General features: G+C 40.5%; 1 protein-coding gene across 1 annotated transcript in view; it reads right to left on the reverse strand.

Annotated features, from left to right (window-relative positions):
• The window catches only part of LOC149797047 (uncharacterized), a 41,699-nt gene extending 19,745 nt beyond the window's left edge, over positions 1 to 21,954 (reverse strand). The window contains exons 1-2 of the mRNA XM_089960700.1: positions 21,306 to 21,954; positions 20,076 to 21,098 (exon numbers count right to left, since the gene is read on the reverse strand). Of these exons, the coding sequence (XP_089816826.1) occupies positions 20,076 to 21,098; positions 21,306 to 21,954 (1,672 nt within the window). The remainder of the gene's footprint in view (positions 1 to 20,075; positions 21,099 to 21,305) is intronic.
• Positions 21,955 to 25,848: the final 3,894 nt, after the last annotated feature.

The raw sequence follows: 25,848 nt of genomic DNA on the forward strand, positions 1-25,848 counted from the left end.
GGGGGCCGATCGATCAAATGATGTTTATGTTCGATCAAACGTTTGACGAATTCGGTTTTGCCTGAACCGCTAGGTCCAGCAATGAGCATGTTAAAGGGATGGCGAAGATACAAAGCCTCCCAACTGGCACGATCTAAGTGTTCGTCGATGACTTTGACAGTAGAGGAAGAGGGAGCAGAGACAGCAGAGGTAGCCATGGTGTGAGAAATGTCACTTGTTGCACGAAAAACAAACAAGACAAGAGTTTATATACTTTTTTCAGAACACGTTTATTGAATGTTTCAAATATGAACACGAAAGACAAAAATACATACAACCCAAATAGTGATGTACAGGAATAAAAAACACATCAAAACAATCAAAGTGGAATATAAACAAGTGTCTGTACAACATGTTTTGGGTAACGAAGATGTCCTAGGGACAGTGTGTAATGTTCTTACAGTCTCTACATGAGGTATTGTCACACAAGTGTCCTCCCGGAATGACCTTTCAGGCATGTCCATGACAGTCCTGTCCTGAAGCGAGTGGTTGTTCTCGGTGACGGGTTCTTCTGGCACCGTCACTAACACAGGTTGAAAAGTAACTTTTTTCCTTGAACAACTCTCGTGCATACTGGGCCACTTCTTGGGTCCAAGCCTCAAAACCCCCCTTTTTCCAATCACGAACATCTGTCCAATGGGGATGTAAGTCACAAGCTACACACACATCGTCATACACGTCTTGGGTAGCTAAAAGTTGACGAATCTTTTTTTCCTGTTGAGGTCGAGAAGTATCCAGATGAAAACGCAAGGCTTTGAGCAAAAGGAGTTTTTCGTGACCATTTAAGGCCATGGAGGTAGTAAGTACTGATCGTAAAGAGTCCACAAGGAATCGGCTGGTAAACGAAATCCCAGAAAACAAGTCACTAAGACACACACCACTTGTCGTCCCAAATTGAATGGATATAGTTCTTGTAATAATTGATGGTAATGATCCACGGTTTGAATATGGTCATTGAGTTCCTTCCACGGAATCTGTTGAATGATATGTGACATAATCCGTGGCATGGCAACTTGATTTTATAGTGTCTTTGTTTCGGAAGCAATAAAGGTAATTTCTAACCAAACACGTTCGTTCTCCAGTAGGGAATTTAAATGTTACATACTGTAACTGAAACGTCAGAGTTTGTCTAGATGTTTCGTCTTTTTCTAAGCAGATTCCATGTAACAAATGTTGGTAATCCTTTAACTCGTCTTCCTCAATACGTTGCAGTAAGTGAATCTCCAAGTAACCAAAATTACGAACGTCTAGCCCATCATCATCATTCATATACTGAAAGTATTCAACAAGGTCTGACCAGTGAAAAAATTTCTGACGAATCAGTCCTCTTATACCATTCAGGTACCAGTGGTTAAAGATCTGGTGACGTAACGGATGCAATTGTTCTTTACGTTTCACTTGTATTTTCACCAACTCTCGATAAATCCTTTCTCTCAACTCCTCAGGCAAGCCCAAAATGTACTCTTGTAAAGTATCCATAAGTATATACACTGTTTTTGGAATCGCTGGGTGGTAGCCAATAGCCTCGTTTAACTTTGTGCCTAATGTAATATCCACTCATAATCAGTCTTCTTGTACTTTGGAACAGAGCATAATTTAAAAACGGATGAATCACTTTGAGTTTGCGTTTCACTTGTATTTTGATCAGTTCTCGGTAAATGCGTTCTCTCAACTCCACAGGCAAAGCACGAATGTTCTCTAGCAAAGTATCCATGAATAGGTCATACTAAATCCTCTTCGGTCTGACACAAGAAATGTACTCTTTGCACAAACATGGTTTCACTTCAGTGTCGAATTTAAATCGTTGAGTCACTAATCTACACATTACAATTCGTTCAGAAGTTTCCACTTTCACCAAGTTGACATTGTGTTCAAGATGTTGGTAATTCGTTAACTCTTCCTCTGGAGTTCGATGCAGTACGTTTACAATGATGTAACTACAATCGTCCATACCAAACCAATCCTTTTTAAAACTAGAGGATCGTTGATCAATGTCTGTCCGATGGAACACTTTCAATTGAATCAGTCCTTGTATAGCCTTCAGGTACCAGTGGTTCAAACACCGGTGACGTATCGGATGCAATTGTTCTTTACGTTTCACTTGTATTTTGACCAGTTCTCGATAAATGCGTTCTCTCAATTCCACAGGCAAAGCACGAATGTTCTCTTGTAAAGTATCCATGAACAGATTATTATGGTAAAAAAGTTACTTCAATGTCTCGGTCCCACTAAAGGTAAGTAATGACAATTCGGTGACCATCGAGCATGTTCAACGTAGGCCGAATCTTGCGGTTCCCAGTGGTGAAGTGACACACCACAACTGAAGCACTTGACTTTATCTCCTTCGCCCAAGTAGAAAAATCCGGCTCTGGCTAATTCTTCGGGGGTCGGTCCTCCCAGATACTTTGGCCATTTTCCTTTGAACGATTGAAGACGATTTTCAAAGTCGCAGTATTCCGACGAACGCACGGGAAACGAATATTCGTTTTTCACAGGTTCGTTTCGATGAGGGTTGAGTGAAATGGGCAGGAGTTTGCTCAGGGCTGGATGACATCCGTAGGGAGGTAAACGTGAAGGTCGACATTCCCCTTTAAAACGAAACCCAGTAAAATGTCCAAGAGGACGAGCAGCATCGCTTTCGCATCCCACAGGTTTGACACGCACAGCATCACTTTCCATGACAGGGGTAGGGGCACTAAAGTTCCCATGATGCTTTACGGCATCGCTCAGGTCACAAGGTACAGCATCGGTCCCATCGCAAGGCTCACAATCGCACTCGTCTGCAAACTCCGTTACGCAATTACAATGGTAACCACATGGACAATCGCAGTTTCCTTCCGGACATTTTCCGTCGCAATGTCTGGGTCTTATCCATCCAGTATTAGTCACACTAGAGAAAGATACAGCTTTTTTACAATCCCCAAACTGGAACGATGTCTCTTTCAAAGTATTCATCTTGTTCGCTCGGTCTTGGTAGTCACAATGAACTATCGATCTTGCCTAGGGTTCCTTTTTTATATACAGACAAATACCGACGTGACCATACGGTAAGGTGAAATGATTGGGAAGTCGCACTCGCTTCTGGTACACGATTTGATAGACTTTTTCCAGGGGTCGACTGACGATGTGGTGAGTGGGTAAACGTACAATCTTGTTCGGTTGGTAAGTGGTCACTTTAAAGTTTCCATCCTCTCCCGATTGCAAGGCTTCTTTCAATACCCCAAAGTTGACCACACGACTGGTACGATAATTCAGAGTCAGTCCTTTCACTTTGCACGTCGTGTGCACTTCTCCTTGTTTGTCCCGGTATTCGTAGCCGTAATTTTTGGGACCGCCACTGACAAAACTTAGAATCTTGTCGTCGGGATGCTCGTCTGTCCAGGCTCCTAAACGGTCTCCTTCGATGTTAGGGTGATGTTGAATCGGGTGATGGATGTAAATGCAACTGTCCGTGTCAAAGTACAGGACGCGTTCTTCTAACAGTTCTAAAGCTTCGTACAATTTTAAGCGAGCATGGGCTGTCACGTAAGCCGCAATGATGACATTTCCAAAAGGGTCGTCTTGTACAAAGTCCAGATCTTCTTCGTAATTGACCAAGATCAAATTCTCTCGAACGACGTCCACGTGTTTCATGTATTTGGTTTTGTCGTGAATCATCTGGAAGTAGCGGGAAGGTTCTGTCAAATATTCCGTCTTGGGTAAACACGGTCGTTGTGCCATTTTACCCCACAAGCAATTTAACATCACTTTGGCAAACGATCGCCTGCCTTCGTTTTTCTCGATGTGGTCTAAAGTGATGCCTTCTTGTTCGTAGTATTTCTCTTTGAATTGTATTTGGTCTTCGGGAGTGTGACACCAGGAAGGATAGCCGCTGGCTTCTTGCTTCAGTTTCAAAAAGGCATCCACGTAGTCGGCGAAAATGCCTTTCTGCGTGGGGTCACCCTTGCGGTATTGTTGTGTCTTGGGAAAGTGGCAAATTTCGTACACTTCTAACAGTTGGTATCCCATGTCCAGAGCTTTGAACAATTCTACGCTGACCCAGGTTCCCGTCAAGGCCCGTTCTTCCTGGCTGTGATGGCAAGGTTGGTCTTGGTTGCACGTTTCGGCACAAGTACGGCACAAGGGAAACATCAGTTTGCCTTGACAATGGTGAGGTAAGACGGGATGGTATAGGTTCGTGGGAGGCAAAACTTTACACTTGATCAAGCCTTCGTATTGTCGAATGTTTTTCAGGTCGATGTGTTCCGTCAGCAATTGCGGGTGCCCTACAGGAAAGCGACAATATTTGCACACGTAGGGATACAGCGAACACACGTCCAAGTATTTGATTTCTTCTCCTTTCTCTTCGTCGGCTTGGTACAGCAAACAGGTGGCATTGGTCCTTCCTCCGTACAAACTATCCCTCGGGTTCAGCGGGTCCATGAACTGGTAACTTTCCACGAGGCGTTTAAACTCGGGATCGGTTTTCATACGGTGATCGTACTCGTGTTCCCACATTTCCACCACTTGGTATCCTTGCTGTTCTAACTTTAGGCGTCGCTGACAAGTGTCCTGGTACAAGTCTTCCATGGTTCGTTGCAAAAACTGATTTTTAGTGCCACGGTCAGGGTAACAGACGGGACATCCGTGAAATAAGCAACCGTTAAACTCGTACACGATCTTGGGGTTTTCTAAGTCCCAGCCATCGACCGAATACGTTCCGATGGTCTTTTCGCCTCCTCCGTTGCGGGCATGCTGAATCCACTTGTCTTCCTTGTCGCACAAGTAATGTAACCAGCGTAGGGCTTTGACCGAGTATTGACGTTTGACAAAGTGGGTCGTTTGAGGACTGATGACAGCCACGGTGTTTTCAGGCATGAATCGTTGTCGATACACTAAGGAACACGCTTTGGCAATGGTGCAAGCTTCTTTCAAAGGATCGACCCCTCCGTGTTCCATGAACAGTTCTCGAAATTTTCCACAGCAACGTCGTAAAATGTCCACGTCGGAACGACAATACTTTAGCATTTCTTCCTGAAAGTCGAAAGGGTCCGAGGCGTGAGCCTGGTACCAAGCGTAGAAAGCTTCTCGTTGTTCGGTACGCATGTTGTCGGGGTCGTAATAGTGAGCCTCTGGTAAATGGGGTAGAACGACATGTTGGTTGGCTTCCGTATTGAAAAAGTGTGGAAAGTACCCTTTAGCCATTTCTGTCATTCCAAACGTTTTAGGCATTCGACTCAAAGGCATGGCCAAATAGCTCATCGAATCTTTAAACTGTACTTGTCCCACTTGCATGAAAATGATTTTGGCTCCGTTCAAAGTCACTTTAGGACGCTCGGTGCCTTGTTCCGTATAGTACCTCAAAAGAAACTGTCCATCGTATCCGGAGAAATTGTGAGCCATCACTGTGGCATAGCGATGACAATCTCGGTAACGTTCGATGTCCTCTTGGCTCCACGTCTTGTCGACGGGGTCTAAGACCCATTGGGCAAAATCGGCTAACGTGTTGGGTCCCCGAAAGATTTTTTCACGCCCTCCGGGTATCTTGCTGCAGTGAGGGCAATGACTGAAGATAGGTTCTTGAATGCACTTCTCGCACGCTCGATGAGCCACGCAGAAATTAGGAATGTGAATGCCGGTTTCTTGCATGCATTCGAAATCGAAAAAGATGAAATTGCCTTTCTTCTTGTGACCGTCCTCTTTCTCTGGTGGGGGTTGGTATTTTTGCACGTAACATTGGTGTTCCAAGTCCACGATGTGGTGACAAATGTGACATTTTTTCTTTCCTGAACATACGTGTGCCTTGGTATTATTGGTACGTATGACTTGTTCACACGTAGAGCACAATCTCAGCAGTTGACAAGCGCATTTCTTCTGTGAACCTTGCGTTTTCAGATGTTGTTGGTAACAGGTAGGGCTGACAAACGTGCGCAGACAAGTGGAACAAGGCACTGGTTCTTCGCTCAGACAGGGTGAAGAGGCCAAACATCCTGTGCATTTCGATCCACAATGCTTGTGTTGCTCTCGATTGTTATAACCATGGTCACATTTCTCACAGTAATAACCGTATTTCAGGAATCCGGTGATACTGGTAATGGTATCGAAATGTTCATCGTGATAATAGACATGAATGTATTTTCCGTCCTTAAAGTCTTGGCCTCGAAACAACAGAGGTCCGCGCACTTCTTGAGGGTGCACTTTCAAGGTGTAGCGTGGAGCTAGGGCATCTTGCAATTTTTGCATCTCAGGAATGCCACAGGGTGTGTCTTTGGACAGGCCAGCTTGTTGCAACAGGAGTTCTGCTTCGTTTCGTTGCTTGGCTCGATGGGAACGTTGAATAGTGTTCCAGGTTCTTTTCCATTCTACCGTGTCGTTCTTGTCGGCATAGGTTCGTCCCACCACGATGGCACGGGCTAAACACATCTGGTCATGAGAGTTGTTAATTCGTACGAGACTCTTTTTGGTGTTGCGAAGGTCGTCCACCAATAACATCTTTTTGCGTCCTGTCCCTTGAGGAGGAGAGACGTGGGTCATGTCCAGTGTGGCTTTACCATCGGTGATGTCAAACTGATCATTAGATTGTTGTACGTGTTGAATCTTGTCCATGACTTTGGAAGCAGTCAATTCTGCAGGGGTGCTAAACTCGATCCAAACAGGGGATTTCAAACCGTCGTGTTGTATGGAAAGTCTCAAACGATCGTCTTCTTTGGGTTGACATTGTCGCTTGAGTGCAGTGAGCAAAGAATCCCACACCTCAGTGATGAAGACTTCTGCTTTCTCTAACGGCACTTCAGCCTTGAAATCTTTAAACTTCACCGTGTATTTGTAAGCCGTGGTTCTAAATTTTCTAGAGGAGCGCTTTTCCGTCTCTCGAATGGAATAGTACTTTTCAGGGTTGACTAAGGGTGGTGAACTTGTTTTAGAGGGTTCGGATTCTGGTTCACTCATGTCCTCTTCAAAATCACTGGCATGAATTTGTGCCAAGATTTCAGCCCTGGTACGAGGCGATAGATCACGTTTCTGCCTCTTACTTTCTTCTTCTTTCTTCTCGAATGAATGGGATCGTTTCATCTTGAAAGCAAAAAGTCAAATGACTCAAGTTCAAACACCATAAACTACTTTATAGTCATAGCAGACCAGCGTATATAAAAGGGTGTGTGTCTTGTCCTTTCACTATTCATTTCACTCTCAAGCCGAACACAACGATGGAAGAGACTGACCAGATGGAACGTTTCGTCAGAGCTTTGCGAGGGGTCATTAGAAAATTCTCTTCAGACCAGCCTACGGACTACTCTCCTTCCTTTAGAGATAAAAGTCAAGATACTTGCTATATCTGTCAGAAGAAAGGGCATTGGTCTTCAGAGTGTCCAGACCGTCAAAAAAGAAAAAAAACAGGGGATAAAAAAGACAAGAGTCAAGATACCTGTTATTATTGTAAAGAAAAAGGACATTGGTCTCCAGATTGCCCAAAAAAGAAACAAGAGGAGTCAGAAGAAAAGAGGAATTCTTCAGAAGAAGAGAGGGATTCTTCAGAGGAAGAGAGGGATTCTTCTGAGGAAGAAAGAAGACAGGTGAAGAAAAAGAAACAGGAGAAAAAAAGAAGAAGGGAAGAAAGCGAGGAGGAGGAAGAAGAGGAAAAGAGTGTGACGGTGAAGAAATTCAAAAAACAGAGAGACTAAACAAGGAGAAAAGAAGAAATCAATGAACTTATTATTAAAGTGTTGTGTTGTGAATTGTGAATTGGATTGTAAAAATGGAGAAAAGAATAAATGAATGATATAAGGTAAGAGTCTTTGAGTTTTGATTTTAAAATAAGAAGCTACACTCACGCACTCATACACAGACACGTACTATAAGGGTAACATGGGTGAGTTTTTTTGAGTTATTGGCAAATTGAAATTGTATTTCTTTTCGAGAAATGTGGGTGGCCCTGAAAAGGGCCTTTTTTCTTCATGGTGCAGGGGTGAGTTTAAGCAATCAATTTTAACTGCCTTAAGCCTTTGCCACGGCCAAGGCCTACTTCTGGACTGCGTAATGATGATAATGATTGGGTTGAAATCACTAAGGGTGGTACGGTAGGCTTAGTCACAGGGTTGACATGTTTGGCTCGGGAAGGTCGTATTCTCTTCGGTCGTGATAAAGAAGTCTGATACATTTGTTTCAGACTTCTTAACTCCGCTAAAATGTCCAACAGTACCGTGACCGTTTGATTTTCACCCTCTTGTTTCTTTGCTGCTACTTCTTCTTGCTGTTGTTTTTTTCTTACCTCTTCTTCTTGCTGCTGTTGCTGTAGGAGAAAAGCCTGTTCCGCTTCCTTTTGTCGTTGTATAAATTTCTCCAATTCTTCTTTTTGTCTCTGTCTAAAATTCTCCACTTGCGGTAATAAAGAAGGTAACGAAGGTTCCGGAACAAATTCTTGCGAGGAGAGAAAATCCACAAAATCCCAATTCACCTCTTCTGAAAGTAAGTCCGGGTTCCCTTGGGCGGTCTCCCCTGCTGGTGCACCCCACTGGATCGTTTTCTGAGTTTCCGTCATGTTGAATCACTATCGCATAGATTGACTGCACACAAGCGCTAGCGAATCTATATTGACTACGTGACGTCACAGACTGCTCTCTTCGGATTGGATGCGGGCTGACTGAATTCTGTAACGCGTGTTCGGATTGGTGAATGAACTCAATCCGTTTCAATCCTTTCTGTCCCTATAAATAAGCGCCGTTCACTGCATTGATTCACCTATTCTCGGAGCCTCAACATGTGGACAGACGTTGAATCTTCAACCCTTGTGTCAACAATGATGTTCAGGACGGACATGCTCATGTATGTCCGATCCAAGTGGACCGTTGTCCACAGGACCAACATCAGCCTGTGGATAAGAAGAGTCTATATAGAGAGACAAGGTTGCCTCAAGAGGACTCTGATGTATGGCCCTGCTGTAAGACGAAGCTTGAGGAAAAGAAGATGTCGCAAATGCCCTCTATGTTAAGGGCATATTAACATAAACCCAAAGGCCCTTTTCAGGGCCAGCCATATTTCTCGAAAAGAGATAGTCTTTAAATTGCCTACCCCTTTTTTTAAATTTAAATTTAAATTTAAATTTTAAAAAAACTTTATTTTAAAAAAAAAATCCCATGTTAAATTCCCCTTGTACGTATAGTATCCCACGATTTATTCCCATGTTAATTCCCCTTGTACGTAGAGTGTCCCACGATTTATTCCCATGTTAATTCCCCTTGTACGTAAAGTGTCCCACGATTTTTCTCCATGTTAAATTTCCATTGTACGTAAAGTGTCCCAAGGGTGTTTTTAATGCTAATTCCCATTGTACGTAAAGTGTCCCCCTTCACTACTTGCGGCATCGTTCTATTCGAGAAACGTTCGACCAACCACGATAGCACGATCTAAACAAATCTGGTCTCATGAGTTGTCAATTTGGACGATATGAAGTATTGTGCTGCGAAAGCCATCCGCCTATAGCACTTTTTTGTGTCCGCTACTAGCAAATGAAACTTTGGTCATGTACAGAGTTACTTTTCCATCAGTCATGTTTAATATTGTTATTGGATTGTTGAATGTGTTGAATAATGTGACAAACTTTGAATGTATTAATTCTGTTGGTTTATTAAATTAAATTCTAGATAGGATATGTCAAGTTGTCTTGATGGATGAATAATCTCAAACGAACGTCCTCTTTATCTTCGCAATATCGTTTCGATGTCTCCAACGAGGAATCCCGCAAATCTATGATGAAACCTGCTGCGTTCTCGGGTGGAACTTCAGACTTGTACTCTAAGTTTCGCCGTGTAGGTATAAGCCTTGATTCAAAATTTTCTGGAAGTCAGTTGTTGCATCTGTCGACTGGAATAATACCTTTCTAGTTACTAAACTATTTTTTATAGTGATCTGGACGCTCTTGGTTTTTTGGCAGAAGTTGAGGGTGTTTGCTCAGACTCACCCATGTCTTCAAGATCACTGGCATGCACTTATGCTAGCACGATAGTTAGCGTATGGAGCGACACTGAAAGACGTCGTCTTTTGACTTCTTCTGGTTTCTGACTGGATTGGCGTGCTCGTTTCATCTTGTTTCCAAAATTTTATTTCACCTAGTTTTACACAGACATTCGCTCCTATATATAAAAAGAGATTCGCACCCTACGGAAATGTAATTCATTGGCATCCAGAATGTGTAGAATGAGATGGAAGAATCAAAACAGATCGCCCTTCTCATCAGAGATTACAGAGCGTCATTCGAAAGGTTATTTAAGATAAGACTGTGGACTACTCCTTTCGAGATAAAAATCAAGATATCTGCTGTATCTATCAAGAGTAAGGACACTGGAGTCCAGAATGTCAAATCAAAAGAAAGACAGGAGGAATGATAGACAAAGGTAAAAATACCGCTTATCATTGACAGGAAAACGGTCTTCATAGTGGAGGATGATAGTTTCTCTGAAACAAAAGAAACCATACCCATCAAGAATTTCAAGAAGATAAAACAGCTAGAAGACAGTGAAGATTAATATCGCATGCCAGTGAAGAAATTCAACGAGAAGGGGAATGGACAGTGAAAGAAGGGGAGAAGAAGAAAAGGGACCTTGTAGTTTATTATCAAATTTTCATTGTGACTTTGATTCAAAAGAGAATAACAAAGAAAACGCACGTTTTGCTCTGTCTTGAATGTTTTGTATTATGGATAAGATACATAACCCTACTTATATACGCATACAATTAAATTATGTTAAAAGTGATTTCAGTGTTACTTGATTTGGCAGTCATTGAGTAGTATATCTTTTCTAAGAGATACAAGTGGTCCTTAAAAGGACAGCTGTGTTTTGCTAACGACGTCTGATAATTTAACTCTGTCAAAATGTCTTGTAACACACACAACGTTTTGTTTTTACTCCGTTCCTTCTATTCTTCACAAATAGAACATGTTCATCGTCTCTTCTTCTCTCTTTTTTTGTTGTTTCCTTTTCTTGCTGTTGCCAAATAAATACCTCTTTGTTTCTTTCTGTCGTTGCAAACAATTATCCAGTCTTTCCTTCTGTGTCTTTCTGAAATAATCCAGCGATGGTAACGACTGACGAGGTGACTTCGATTACAGATAAACATTACAAACATTCTTGCGGAGACGACAGAAAGTCAGCCAAAGCTAAATGGAAGTCATCCTCTTCTGAAGGAAGAAAACTGGTTACAACGACGATACTAATTGTTGTCATTACAGTCACTCCGAGTAAACCGTAAGAACTCTGATGTGCCTATATGATGAAAATGACCTGACGCATCTGTTCTCTTCTGATTGGAAGATAGAGAGAGAGCACGCGCTGACTGAATTATGTAGCACGTCTTTTGATGGTAGAAAGTAGTGAATAGGGATAGTATAGCGTCAATGGGACTTACCATTAAAAACACCCCTGGGACGATATAGCGTCTATGTAAATTTAACATTAACCACCCTGGGACGATATAGCGTCTATGTAAATTTAACATGGACAAAAACCCCTGGGACGATATAGCTTCAAGGGGAATTTAACATGGGAATATGGGACTGTTGAGCGTCAAGGGGAATTTAACATATGGAAATTGAACATGGTGGGTCTGTACAGCGTCAAGGGGAATTGAACATGGTGGGACTGTCTAGTGACAATGATGGTAGAGGGTCAAACACAATAGAGACAGAGACATACATACACTAGTACAAGCGTGAGATTTATATATAAAGCATTACCAAGACCTGAAATCTTGCTGGGGTGTTCAAAAATTTGCATAATTGTAATGATGCTATAAATAGCTATAATCAAGGAAATGCTCAACGACAAAATGGATGTGACTAAAAGTAACGCTAAAATGACGAAATTGTCCCAGAATTTAAAGGAAATAAACATATCCCTGAAAATTAAGTTACAATGGTTTAGACTAAAATGGATAAAATTAGTAACTACTTACAATATCAACTTGTGTGACCATCGTGGATAAACACCCATGTATCTATTTATAGCTATAATCAGCTAAAATTCCTATGAAATCTCACTATCTATTTATAGCTACAACTTGTGGGTTATTCCTTTGGAAAAACCCACTATCTTTTTATAGCCTCAGCTTGAGTGACGTTCCTGTTTATGAACTCTAGTACATATGTATAGCTACAACCTGTGGAAAACCCCAAGTCCATATTTATAGTCTCAAAATTTCCAGCGTCAGTGACGTCACTGTACTGGAAACTAGGGGATAAATGCCAACAGTGTTGCAAGTGGCTGACCTGAATACGCGTTACTGTAGGTAGGTAGGTAGAATGTATTTGATAGGGATAAAGGGAGTTTTATAGGGACAAACAGAGACCAATACACACACACACACACACACACACACACACACCACAGAGGGAAGAAGAAAAAACAAACCCAAAATATACTATTCACACAGGGAAGAGGAAAAAAACCAACAAATATACTATCCAGACGTTCTTACACTAACACACACACACACACACACACACACACACAGATCGAAGAATAAAACCAAAATTAAAATATACTATGCATACAAACGTACGCTAACGCATACAAACCCCAAATATACTATCCATACAAACGTACGCTAACGCATGCAAACTCCAAATATACTATCCATACAAACGTACGCGAACGCATACAAACCCCAAATATACTATCCACACAACGTCGCTAACGCGTACAAACCCCAAATATACTATCCACACAAACGTACGCGAACGCATACAAACCCGAAATATACTATCCATACAAACGTACGCTAACGCGTACAAACCCCAAATATACTATCCATATAAACGTACGCCAACGCATACAAACCCCAAATATACTATCCATACAAACGTCCGCTAACGCATACAAACCCCAAATATACTATCCATACAAACGTACGCGAACGCATACAAACCCCAAATATGCTATCCATACAAACGTACCCGAACGCATACAAACCCCCAATATACTACCCACACAACGTCGCTAACGCGTACAAACCCCAAATATACTATCCATACAAACGTCCGCTAACGCATGCAAACCCCAAATATACTATCGATACAAACGTATGCGAACGCATACAAACCCCAAATATACTATCCACACAACGTCGCTAACGCGTACAAACCCCAAATATACTATCCACACAACGTCGCTAACACATACAAACCCAAAATATACTATCCACACGGAAGGGAGGAAAAATAAACCCAAAATATACTATCCACACGGAAGGGAGGGAAAACGAAACCAAATATACTATCCATACAAGCGTACGCGAACGCATACAAACCCCAAATATACTATCCACACAACGTCGCTAACACATACAAACCCAAAATATACTATCCACACGAAAGGGAGGGAAAACAAAACCAAATATACTATCCATACAAGCGTACGCGAACGCATACAAACCCCAAATATACTATCCACACAACGTCGCTAACGCATAAAAACCCCAAATATACTATCCACACAACGTCGCTAACGCATACAAACGCCAAATATACTATGCACACTCGGGAGGAAGAAGAAATTAAACAACCAAATATACGATCTACACAACGTACGCGAACACACACACACACACACACACACACACCACAGAGGGAAGAAGAAAACCATTATACACTATCCACACGGAGTGAAGAAATAACCCTTTATATATACTATCAACACAGAGCGAAGAAGAAAAAGTTTTTTGAAAGCACCTAAGCCCTCACCTGCAATGACCAACTCTGCCAAACACCTACACCCCACACCCCACCCCCAACACTACAAAACCCATTTAACCCGTTATTTTATGGCATCAGTGTGTGATTTAGGAAACATCAAGACACAAAATGATGGATGAATAGGCTGACTATTGTTTACCGACTTGCATGCCTAAAGAGCGTGCGTGAAGGAAAACATCCTTCCATTTCAATTCTAACTAATACATGATCCAGAGGGATAGAGAGAGGTGAAAGAGCACAATTTCATAAAGTGTAAGTAAAAGCAAAACACGCCATCCTTATTATACAATGTCAAGACCAAGAGACACTTACGTTTTCTTTCTGGTCTATTCTCTTTTAGAAGGTAGTATGAAATTTCACATCAGGGCCAACGCATCGGCTCACATTGTCAATTTTTCCATTTCCATGTCTTCACTGGCACAAGTTCTTACTCATCTTCAATTTCTTCTTCTTCTGAATCCCTCCTCTCTTTTTCGTCTTGTTTCTGTTTCTTCTCTTTTCTCTTAGGGCACTCTGAATCCCAGTGTCCTTTCTCCTGACAACGATATTAGGTATCTTGACTTTTGTCTCTCTTTCTTAGACGAAGCAGGTATTCTGGAGACAAATACCCATTTACCTTTGCAGATATTCGAAGTGAACGCGGTAAGAAAATAAGTATAGCCAATGAAATGGCTTACAACGGTGATGCATTGTTTTGTTCTAGGACTGTGTGGCATAATAATCCCTACGCTCTTGCGTTGTTACCATTACAGTGCAGACAGACTGGAATGTGAACTTACAAGCCCTCTTTGTGTATTGTACCATTTCTTCTTACCACATCAAAATACTGAGCGTCACAGTATTGGTTCGCGTTTTCAAGCTGACCATTTTTTTATATCTCACTTAAACATTTTAACATAAACACTCACACTCACATCGGTAGAGTCAGAACAGACGTGTTACAGTACTGAGGGGCATGTTATCTTTTTTTCTCTTCAAACTAATAAATTTGGGGTTTGTATGAAGTAAAGAACCGAAAGTACAGTGAACCTCAAGGATGATAACCCAATCTGTCTGTCTATTGATGCGTGTATTTACTTAAGAAGAAATATGACCTCTAAAACACAAAGAGATACGGCAAGTATGATTAGAATGAACACAACGATGTTTTCCTTCACGCCCGTGTAATTTAGAGTTTCAATCCTCTTTCAAGACAAACTTGGTCTCCTTTTGTAGGGCTTGAAATAAAAAACTGAAAAATCTTAAGCACTTTGCTATAGATAATTTCATCAACAGACTAAACAACATAAATACCGTTACAACACCAGAAAGCCTTAAATCTTCTATCAAAAAGAAATGCATCAAAAAATTAAAGATTAACGATAACTAACCAATGAAACCGAATTTAACAAAGGCAATGACATGTGAAGAAATGTCTCTCACTTTGGAAAGGTAGGCGAATGTAATCTGTCATGTACCATCAACTTGAACAAATTATAAACAGAGAGAAATCTGAATTCAAAATTCATTTTTTTTTTTTAAAAATTGTTTCGTTTCTTTTTTCTTTTCTGGAACAAATCTAAGCACTAATATAGAGTGGAAAAGGGAAAATGCACATAAAAGCTTTGATATTTCTGAAAAAATGAGGGGATATTCCTAACGTTCATAATCACCTATATATGCTTGGACTTGTCTGTGACTTATCCACAAAACAAGATGTACATATTTCTGGTCAAGCTACAAGTGTGTGCGTGTTTTGGAAAATGGTAAAAATTGGATATACAATTTTCTCGTGACACTTATAAAGTGAAGAGTCTGTGCAAGTGTCAAAAGCCAAAGTCATATAAGTTTTGTATTTTGTACGGCTTGTAAAGATTTCCACTTTAGAAAATGTGAAGTATCACAAGTTATTATCACAAACAGAAGTGGAGCATAGGGGCTTGCAAGAAAGAAAATAACCCAGACAGTTGGTGTCATCAAGAGTGCTACCCGAACTTGCTTGCTGGCTTACTTGAATTAAAGTGATTTTCGCTCCAATGGAGCATGTATCACTGGTTTAATCACGCACCGCGTGATTTTTAATTACTCCTGGGGAAGGAAAGAGAGCCTCATCCCCCAGGCTTTTATGTACTCACAGACTACTTTTAAATTTAGCCACTCAGGTGTAGGACTACTAGTCGTTAACAACCTGACGGAAAGGCTTTAAACATGAGTGGGAATAGTCTCACCACACACTCATTTTTCTTAGTTGGTTTGAAATGCCTCAGGTGTCAACCCAAGCCGTATGTAAAGCCCGCTACGATTGGTCGGTAGCGATGACGTCACATTAGAACACATGGGTGTGTGGCAGGTGGAAATCGTTCCACATTCTTCCACGTGTACGATGTCCGAGCGTGGTAAAGGAGGAAAAAGGTGCTCAGCAAGCCAGCGATGGATGTTAAGTACTCCCCAAAACGCCAGCCCGTACTTATTTCAAATCAAGTCCCGTTTTTGCTAATGGACAATAAAAAGTACCAATAATGTGTTTTCCACCTGTGCAATTAGTTCAAATCTAACGAGTCTGTTAAATTTCCTACTTCCTAGCGTATCTATCTAATATTAGTACTTAGTATACATAAAAATAACCATACTGGTCTTATTTAAATTAATATGTCTAAGCGACATATACAAGTTTTGTCACTGTTAGGTTTAACAAGTTAAGTTTGTTGTGGTGTTCCAGTGGGTCAAGTTTGTTTCGAGAATAGTTTAGCCAAGGAGGGATACCAAGCCAAATATGGTTCCCTATTTAATAAAAGACAATCTTTTGGAGCCCTAAAAAGGGCTGTTTTTTTCTGTTAGAAGGTACCACGTCTCTCTTTCGCCCTCACGATCTTTCCCGCACTCCTAGTCTCATGATTCTTGATATCAGGAAATGCGTAGCCATGATAGGCGACAATGTAAGCAGCGGCTTTTACAAGTTGACTGAGGGGGTATCCAGTGTAGGCTTGTCTGTAGAACTGGGGGGAGAACTCTGACCCCAAATCCCCATTGAGAAGGTCTTGGTTTAAAGGTGTCTAGAGATTTGTAGGCAACGTATTGTATGGCTCTTATACACTGTCTTGCTTTGTTGACGTCATACAATGCTTGATCTAGCCCCATTTCGGTGTACTTTTCAACGAGGGTCAGCGTCCCCCTCCTTCTCCTCAACCGCCTCTATTTCCTCTTCTGGTTCTAATACTAATTCTTCAGTTGAGGTAGATAGTTTCAAATCCGCTGTTATGGTGTCTGTCGCTGTTATTGTTGTTGTGGTTGTTCTTCCAGCTGGGATTGCCTGTAGTATCGGAGTGAGAGAAGAACGATAATTGAGTCTGAGTTTGCCATACCGTTTGTCTAACATAATTGGCTCTTTGTTCTGCCACCACTCTTTCCGGGGTAGGTTGTTTGTTAGGTACAGTCGGCTGTTGACTAGATGGTATTTGTGGTCTCGAGGTGGGTGAGTGCTAACTGGCTGGGTCTGCATTTCTTGCTCCCGCTGCTGTTGCGTATATTTCTTCCCTCCACGCAGAGTTCTGGGTCTAATTCTTTTAATTTTGTTGTACCCGAAGTTACATTATCCATATTATCACCAAAAAAAAAACAAAAAAAAAAAACGCACAGACCCAAAAGAAACACTCACTCACTTTTTACTGACGATCACTATTTTAAAAATGGTGATAGGCGACGGAAACGAAGGGCTTAGAGTCACACTTTCTAACCAAGATAAAGAAATCATGTGCTTATAGACTCACTTCTGTTTTTTTTTCTAACTGACTAACATATCCTAGGCAATGGAATGTTATTTCTTTTCGAGAGTATGGGGTAGCCCTGAAAAAAAAATTGTTGTTTTTATTTTATTTTATTTTATTTTTTTTTGATAAACTTGAAACTATGGTGATCTTTTAGGTTATAAGATGGCGGCCTCCTCTGACGACAGGCTTTCTCACAGGATAAGGTCTGCTTCTTCGGAAAGAGAAGAAGAAGAACTCTTTGGTATCGATACGACAGTCGACAAAGCCTCTGTCAGGTTCATGCTGCTGCTGTTGCTGCTCTCTCTGCTGTTTCTGAAGTCTGTACTTCTGCGTCCATTCTTCTTTCTCCTTCTTGATTTCCTCCTTGAAGAGCTCTTCTTTCAGGTCTTCAGTGACTTTCAACATTCTCACATTGTCTATCTCTTCAGGTCGCGATATCAGACTTGTTATGACCCTATGCAAATTCACATAGGCTTCGTTCAACTTAGCTAGTCTGGAGCACATCTTCGTAGGAAGATGAGTCGACAATGGATGGGCAGACGAATGAATGAATGAATATTGAATTATAGACGCTTACGTACTAGTACTTTTGCGTCTTGTTAATGCCTGATGACCAGGCTATTTATTTGATCGGGTTTGTAGGAATGGTGCCACTACATCCCCGTGTTTATATGCGATGACCGCATTACTTAATTAAAATGTCTGTCCGTGGCAAAGGAGGGAAGGCATGAGTCCAGGAGGAGCCCGACGTCACAGGTCCATGTTGTTAGAAACGCCAAAGCCTATTGTTCAAATCGAGTCCAGTTGTACTAATGGACGTTAAATATATCAATGTCGTGTTAGCCACTGTAATTATCCTGATCTTGATAGTTGTTAGATTTGTTTATGTTAACCTATAGCAGTTTTCTTTTCTTTTGTTTATGTACAGAGTGTACTTTTGTGTATGTATATAAAAAAAAAAAACAAAAAAAAAAACATAAATTATGCCAATCAATTAGGTGTTTGTCACCCGTTACTTTCAGTTCTTGTATTGTAATTTTTAAGTTTTGAATTTTGATGGCGGTGTCCAAAAATGATCATATTGAATTAGGGCCACAAAAATTTGGTATGTCTGAAGAGCCCTCTAATAGCCAATGTGAGAGCTTCTTTTGAGGCAATTGACCGATGTCTGTGTCTTCTTTCTGTCATCGTTGTTGTGAGTTGCTGGTCTTTTCTTGTTGGAGTCCCCTTCTGCTCAACTGCCACACACCATTATCTTAATTATCATTGTGCCTCAAACTCTAATATAATAATAATTTTTTTTTTTTTTTTTTTATTTTTTTTTTTTTTTTTTATTATTTTTTTTTTTTTTTTAATAGTTAAAATTGTCAGCACGTGGTCTGAAAAAGTCCTGTGCTCCCTGTGTAGTGTGTTATTAATGATAAGTTTTGTTGTGACTTTAGTTTAGTTCCGCCTTGTGCGGAGGGTCCTGATGACTGGGCTTATGTCACCTTATATATCTAAATTTAGGGAGTTAATGTATTCTGTTCTTGTTGTCAGACCTTAGATGTTATAGTCAGAATATATACATGCAAAGTTGGAAGGTAGAGAAGGGAAGATTGGTACATGCATGTATTTTAATAATTTTATGGGTGCAGGCACCTTTGCTGAATACTCAGGTCCGGGTGGACTTATGAAAGGTGCCTGTCTCCCCATTTTCTTAAAGATAGTTTTTTTGTTGTTTTTTTTTTTTTTTTTTTTTTTCCCATTCCCTTTTCGTTAGTTTATTTTATTTTATTTTTAGTTTTTATTTTTAAAATTGTTATTTTATTTTATTTAATAATTTTTTATTTTTTTTGTTAAGATTTGTATTGTTTGTAAAGTTAGTTATTCTTCTTTTTTATATATCGAGTATGGAGGCACCTTTGCTGAGTAATCAGGTCCTGGGGACTTCTCAAAGGTACCTGTTCTCGTTATTGATGTGTGTTTGGTAGCCTGTATTTTGTGTTATCCTGTTTGTATTTTTAACCTTGAGTGTGCTTTTCAGCTAGCAATTAATGCTTTCAACTCATTGGGTTATATCTTGTCATATTTGTTTATTTGTTTTAAGTATGTTATTATGTTTTTGTATGTTAGGTCTTTGTTGCTGTTTGTTTTGGGATTTATGAAGTCTGGATATTTGTAGGGCGATCCGATTTTCTTTTGTTGTTTTTGAAATTCCATTCTGTGCGAGTGGTAGTAGGTACACTGATTAAAAACGTGTTCCAGGGTCTCTGTGCTGGTGCAATGGGGACAGTGGGTGTGGTTGTCCATTCCTTTGTTGAGATGTCTTCCAAAGCTTCCCTTGAGTAAGGTTTTAGCGGTCCTTATTCGATTTATGATTCTGATATCTGGGCTTTGCAGTGTTCTAGGTATTGTAATATGTCTCTCCACCTTTTTTTGCCATTGGTATAGGTGTCTGCCCTTGATGCTGTTGTCCCATGTTTGTTGCCATTTATGGTTGATTTTCTGAGTTATTTGACTATATATTTCTGTAACGCTATATTGCATGGTCAGATAGGTATTTTTTGTGAGGCTGGATTTTGCACTTAGGTCTGCTTTATCATTTCCTGGTAGGTTAATGTGTGAGGGTACCCACAGGAATGTTAGTTTCTGTTGTTTGGTATCTATTTCCCTTATTGTTTGTAGCGCTTTTTCCATGAGATTTGCTCTACTTTTGGAAACACCAGATTCTAGTGATTTAAGTACACTGAGGGAGTCGGTGATGATTACGTGTTGTTTTGTGGTTGAAAGTGTAATCCAGTTTAGAGCCTCATTTATGGCCCAAAATTCAGCTGTGTAGATTGAGCAGTCGTCTGGGAGTCTTTCAGTTATTTCGATGTTATATTCTGGGATAACCACAGCTGCTCCCGTTCTTTTTAACTCTTGCGATTTGGAGCCATCTGTGTAGATTTTAACATGAGTCGGGTACTCTTCCGTTATGATCTTTTGTATTTCTGCTAAGAGTCCTATTGGGTTTTCGTTTTTGGATCCAATTTTTTGTGCTGTCAGGTTGATGTCTGGAGTCCTATTTTTCCATGGTGTTATGTCTATTAATTGGTGTTGTTCAGCTTGTAGTCCCCATTGTCCTATTTCGGTACAGAGCGTATGTACCTTATTGGCTGCCGGTGGATTTGGGACAAGTTTTGGCCTAAATGTTAGTCGGCATTTGGTGATTGTACTTTTGGTGGGGTTATTATCCGAGTGTATGGAGTTCCTGGTGGCATACCTAAGGGTTTGTTCCTCCCTTCTTAGGTATAGGGGTAAATCCCCTGTAAGGATTTGTAGTTCTTCTAGGGCAATGTTTGGAAGTGTTCCTGTGCAGAGCCTTAGTGCTTTATACTGTATGTTGTTTAGTTTGTGAAGTAGTTTTGTGCTTGCCGATGCATATACCTGGCAGCCATAGTCTAATTTGGATCTAATCAGTGACCTATATATCATTAACATACTTTGTTGATCTGCTCCCCATGTTGTTCCCTTTATGTTTTTAAGTAGATTTAGATCTTTATTGCATCTCTGTATGATGTTGGTAATATGAGATTGCCAGTTTAATTGTTCATCCAGCAACATTCCTAGAAAGTATGTATTTTTGACAAAGTTTATTGGTGTTTTTTGTAGATATAATTTAGGGTATGTTATTTTACACTTATTCGTTGGGGAAAAAAGCATTCCTACAGTTTTGGTTTTGGATATTTTGAAGCCCCAATTGTCAGCCCAGGTTCCTATCTTATCTAGGTTGAGTTGAATTTGTTTGATAATTTCTTGGCTGTTTGGGTTGCCTGCTTTCCAGATACCACTATCATCAGCAAATTGTGAAAGTTCCACTTGGTTGGTGTTGACGTATTTGCTGAGTTCATTGATCATGATGTTGAATAGAGTGGGGCTAATCACACTCCCTTGTGGTGTTCCATTTTCCAATGTGTGTTTTTCTGAGTGTGCATCCCCTACTCTTGTTTTAATCTGTCTTCCAGTTAGAAAGTTAGAGATCCAGCAGTGCATGCGTCCTGTAATACCATACTGGTTGAGTTTGGATACGAGTCCTTTGGTCCACACCATGTCAAAGGCTTTTTCTAGATCTAAGAAGATCGCAATAAGATGTCGGTCTTTCTTCCTTTTTGCATTGAAAGCAAGTTTGATGTTGGCTTCTAGCCGGATGAGTTGATCTATAGTAGATCGTCTAGGTCTAAATCCGCTTTGATTCTCTGATAATAATTTGTTTTGTTCTAGGTGGTGTTTTAATCGGTTATTTATCATAGTCTCCATAAGTTTACACAGGGTGTTGGTCAGGGAGATTGGGCGGTAGGAATTAATATTTGTAGGGTCTTTCCCGGGTTTGGGTATGGCAATGACTATTGCTTGTTTCCATGTCGTTGGTATGCTCCCTGTTTGCCATATTTGGTTAATTAGTTGGAGAATTATATTTTCCATGTTTGGAGGTATTTTTTTGTAAAATTCGTAGCCTAACAGGTCTTCACCTGGAGATGTTGATTTTTTGTTACGTAACGCCTTTCTCCATTCATTTATATTAAATAAATCATTTAGTGGTGTATTTTCGTTGTTTGTTTGATCGTTAAATAGATGCGGGAATTCCGTTTCGAGAATGGTGGTTTGTTTCATGAAGTCCTTGGTGTGATTGCTGTTGCTGCTAGAGTTTGCAAAATGTTGGGCCAGTTGTTTGGCTTTTTCTTCGTTAGTGTCCGCACCAGGAATTTTTGGTGTTGATTTTGGTGTGTTTCCTTTCATGATTCTAATCTTTCCCCACACTTGTTTTGAGTTGCTATGATGGTTAAGTGTGGAGCAGTATTTTCGCCATGAGTTGATTTTGGAGTCCTTAATTGTAGTCCGAGTTATGGCTTCTTTACGTTTGTATTCGAGGAAGTCTGCTGTTACTTTAGTATGTTTGAACCGATTTAGTGCTTTCTTTTTGGCCTGAATTGCTATTCGGCATTCCTCTGTCCACCATGGTATAGGTGTTTGTTTTATTTTATTCTGTGTTTTCGGTATACTGATTGTAGCTGCTTTGTTGATAGCTTGAGTTATGGCTTCATAAAATTGGCTGCTGTCGTGGTTATGTAGTTCCCCTAGTGTAATTTTTTCTAATGATTTGTAGAATGTATTCCAATCAGCTTTTTCAGTTTTCCATTTTGGTATGATTTTAGTTTGTTGCTTAGTTTTTTGTGTGTATATCGTTGTGCATATGGGGAAGTGGTCGCTGCCCAGGGTGCTTTGATGTAGTACTTCCCATTCGCTGATTAGTGCTATGCTGGGTGTGGCAATAGTTATGTCTATATGGGTTAGCTTTCCTGTTCCTGGGTCTAATCTGGTGGGTGTTCCTGTGTTTAGTATTACTAATTGATGTTCCATTGTGTACTTTTCTAGGTTTTTCCCCCTGGTATCAGTATGGTCGCCTCCCCACTCTGGATTGTGTGCATTAAAGTCTCCGCAGATAATTGTGTGTTGACCCCTTTCTTTAAATATATCTATATAGTTTTGTATGGGATTTAGGCTAGAGCTACCTGGATCATATATGTTATATATGTTTATTGTTTTATTTTTAAGTTTAATATTTATGACTAGATACTCTATGGGATGGGCAGACTGGAGATTACCCCGTTTTTATGGTCAAAGCGCGGACGCGAAGGAAAACATCCCTACACGATTTTCGAGTCGGAACGTTCAATGAGTGTCATGAGAGGGATAGTAAGAAGTCAAAGAGCATGAATCAGGATACCTATAGCCAAACACATCACAAAGGCATTTTTTCTTTCTTCAAAACACAACATTTTTTATTCAAAATCACTTAACACTAACAATAATTAAACAATGTAACATCAAACATTTTGTTTCAAATCACAAACATTTTTTCTCAACTAACACATTATTTTTGACAAGGCTGACAACGTTGTGAATGAAATTGTGATTTCCACTGTTGGAAGTCATTAGGCCATTGATGGACACTACGTTTCCTAGCTTGAGACAAAAGACCAGTATAATGGTCACAAAACCATTTATCTACTTTCACATCGTTTCTAGAAGAAGATCGAGGATCAAAATGAGTCACTAAATGTTCTAAGGAATAGCCCAGGCTGCGATGATGCAGAAAATACACACAATATTGTCCACACACCAAGGAATCTGTGCCTTGTAATTTCACATTATTGAATCGGGTGGTCTGAGCATTTCTTCTCATAAAGTTAATAATATCGTCTTCCAAAGGAGGCAATCCATACGATTCGAAATATTCCACACATCCTTCTTGAGGAAAGTAGACGGCTACAAAGTGGGTTCCTGGGAGATGACTGTCGTCCGTGTTGATCACATAAGCTAGATGGTCTTGAGGTTTGCGATGAGGGAGTTCATCTTTAGCACAGACGACATGATTCCAAGAAGCCGTGTACGAGCTGTGGTTCAAAAGGTAATAAAGTTCCCAGGTATCCATGTTTTTTTCTTCTTCACAGGTAATGATAAGTGATCAATTCGATCCTAACTTTTTGCTTGAAAATATCTGACAAGTAACCGTTTCTTCGCCTCGTCTCCCAATTCTGATCCAAGAGAGCTTCGATGCGATGGATCTCTTGAGTTGTTAATGGAGGAAAAGAATATTCACGCAAACCTTTATACCACTGTTGCAACACGTCTTCTTCCGAGATGAGACTCCAAGCTTCGTCCAGATATTCGTCCAATTTTTCTTCTTGACTCAACATCAGGCATTTATCGTGTTGAATTTGACTGGGATGATCGTTATGACATCCATAGCAATCTTTCTTGATCAATTCCTTCATTTTTTTTCTGCCAAGACTATAGCATAACAGGAAACTAAATGGGCTTCTTGTTCTGGCCATCTTGACTTCATCATGGTGACTTCTTCGTCTTTGTCTTGGGGTTTTCCTTCCTCAGGATCTTCACATTCCATGTCCAAAGAATCCCTACTATATAAACATTGATAAAAGTTTTCCATGACTTCTAATAGTCTAGAATGACTTCTCTCAAACTGTTGATTTCTATCGTATTGTCAAATCCAGCATACAGGATGACGTTCACCATATTATGTGCGCTTAGATTTTCTGCAAAGTGAATTTCCACACGAATCTGGCCGGATTTTATAGGGTGGAAATGTCCCTCGTCGCTGTTTTGACTTACAATTCGTTAGAGAACCGTTTTCGAAAATGGAGTTTCACTGTAAATTTCCCTTTGGTGAATGGAATATTTTGTCCCAGATCTCCTTTTATAGCAATGTTGACAGTGTCCAAATACGACTTACTGACGGGCAAATAATGAGGATGTACAAATTCGCGGTGTACGTGATAGGTGTTTCCACCTTCCTGGTCACTGGTCGTGGCACTATCCACTTTGAAAGGAATAACACGCAGTAACGGTACGGAGGTGTGTCCCACCACGTTGCACTCCACCACATCGGAATACACAAAGATCAAATTCAGTCCCTGGTTCAGTTCTACCGGGTTTCCAAAAGCTCTGTAAAAATCCATATTTCTGTTGATGTTGGGGCTCAAATTGTTTGCGACCATTTCTGCATGTCCACCCAAAATTTCAAACAAACTACCATTGAACCTGAGAGACAATGTGTCCGTATCTTGAAATTTGATCATGAGACGACGAGCCACTTTATGGTACTCAATCTTCACACTTTTTTTTGGCTCTGTTCAGTGCTTTGCCAAAGGCTAAGTTGAACCTGTCCGCAATAGTGTCCACCAAATGTTCACCACTAAAATAATAACCTGAAGGAATTTTCAAGGTGTAGATAATGAAGGCTGGATTGCTGGCTGGTCTTGTGTCCCCTAAAAACCCGATTTTATTGATTTCTTCTTCCAATTGGGCATTCAGGATTTCCACCTGGAAAGTGTTTTGCTTTTCGGTGATGTTTTTGATTTGTGTTGGGTGAATGATTTCCACCAAAGGCACTTTTCAATGGGCTTCGTGATCTAATTGGATGGTTTGACCGTGTAACAGCACAAAGTGTTGTTGGGAAACACCTCCATGGAACTGTCACTGGGTAAGGTTAAGTAAAATGTGTTGTTATTGTTCATAATTCCAGAGTTATGTGACTGTCCGAGGGGTTACTGGAAGTCAGAGGAGTGTCTCCGCCCAAAATGGGGTTGTTGTTGTTGTTGTTGTTAGAGTGGTGACTGACACTGGACGCAAGATTCCCGTTCTTCCCGTTCGAGGAGAATTTCAGGAAGGGATTGGGAAGCAGGTAACCGATGCAACTGCTTAATAAAATTATGAACGTTAGGAATATCCCCTCATTTTTTCAGAAATATCAAAGCTTTTATGTGCATTTTCCCTTTTCCACTCTATATTAGT

The sequence above is a fragment of the Sinohyriopsis cumingii genome, chromosome 6 (assembly GCF_028554795.1).
Source record: "Sinohyriopsis cumingii isolate HCF-2022 chromosome 6, ASM2855479v2, whole genome shotgun sequence".
In the NCBI taxonomy this organism is placed as follows: domain Eukaryota; kingdom Metazoa; phylum Mollusca; class Bivalvia; order Unionida; family Unionidae; genus Sinohyriopsis; species Sinohyriopsis cumingii.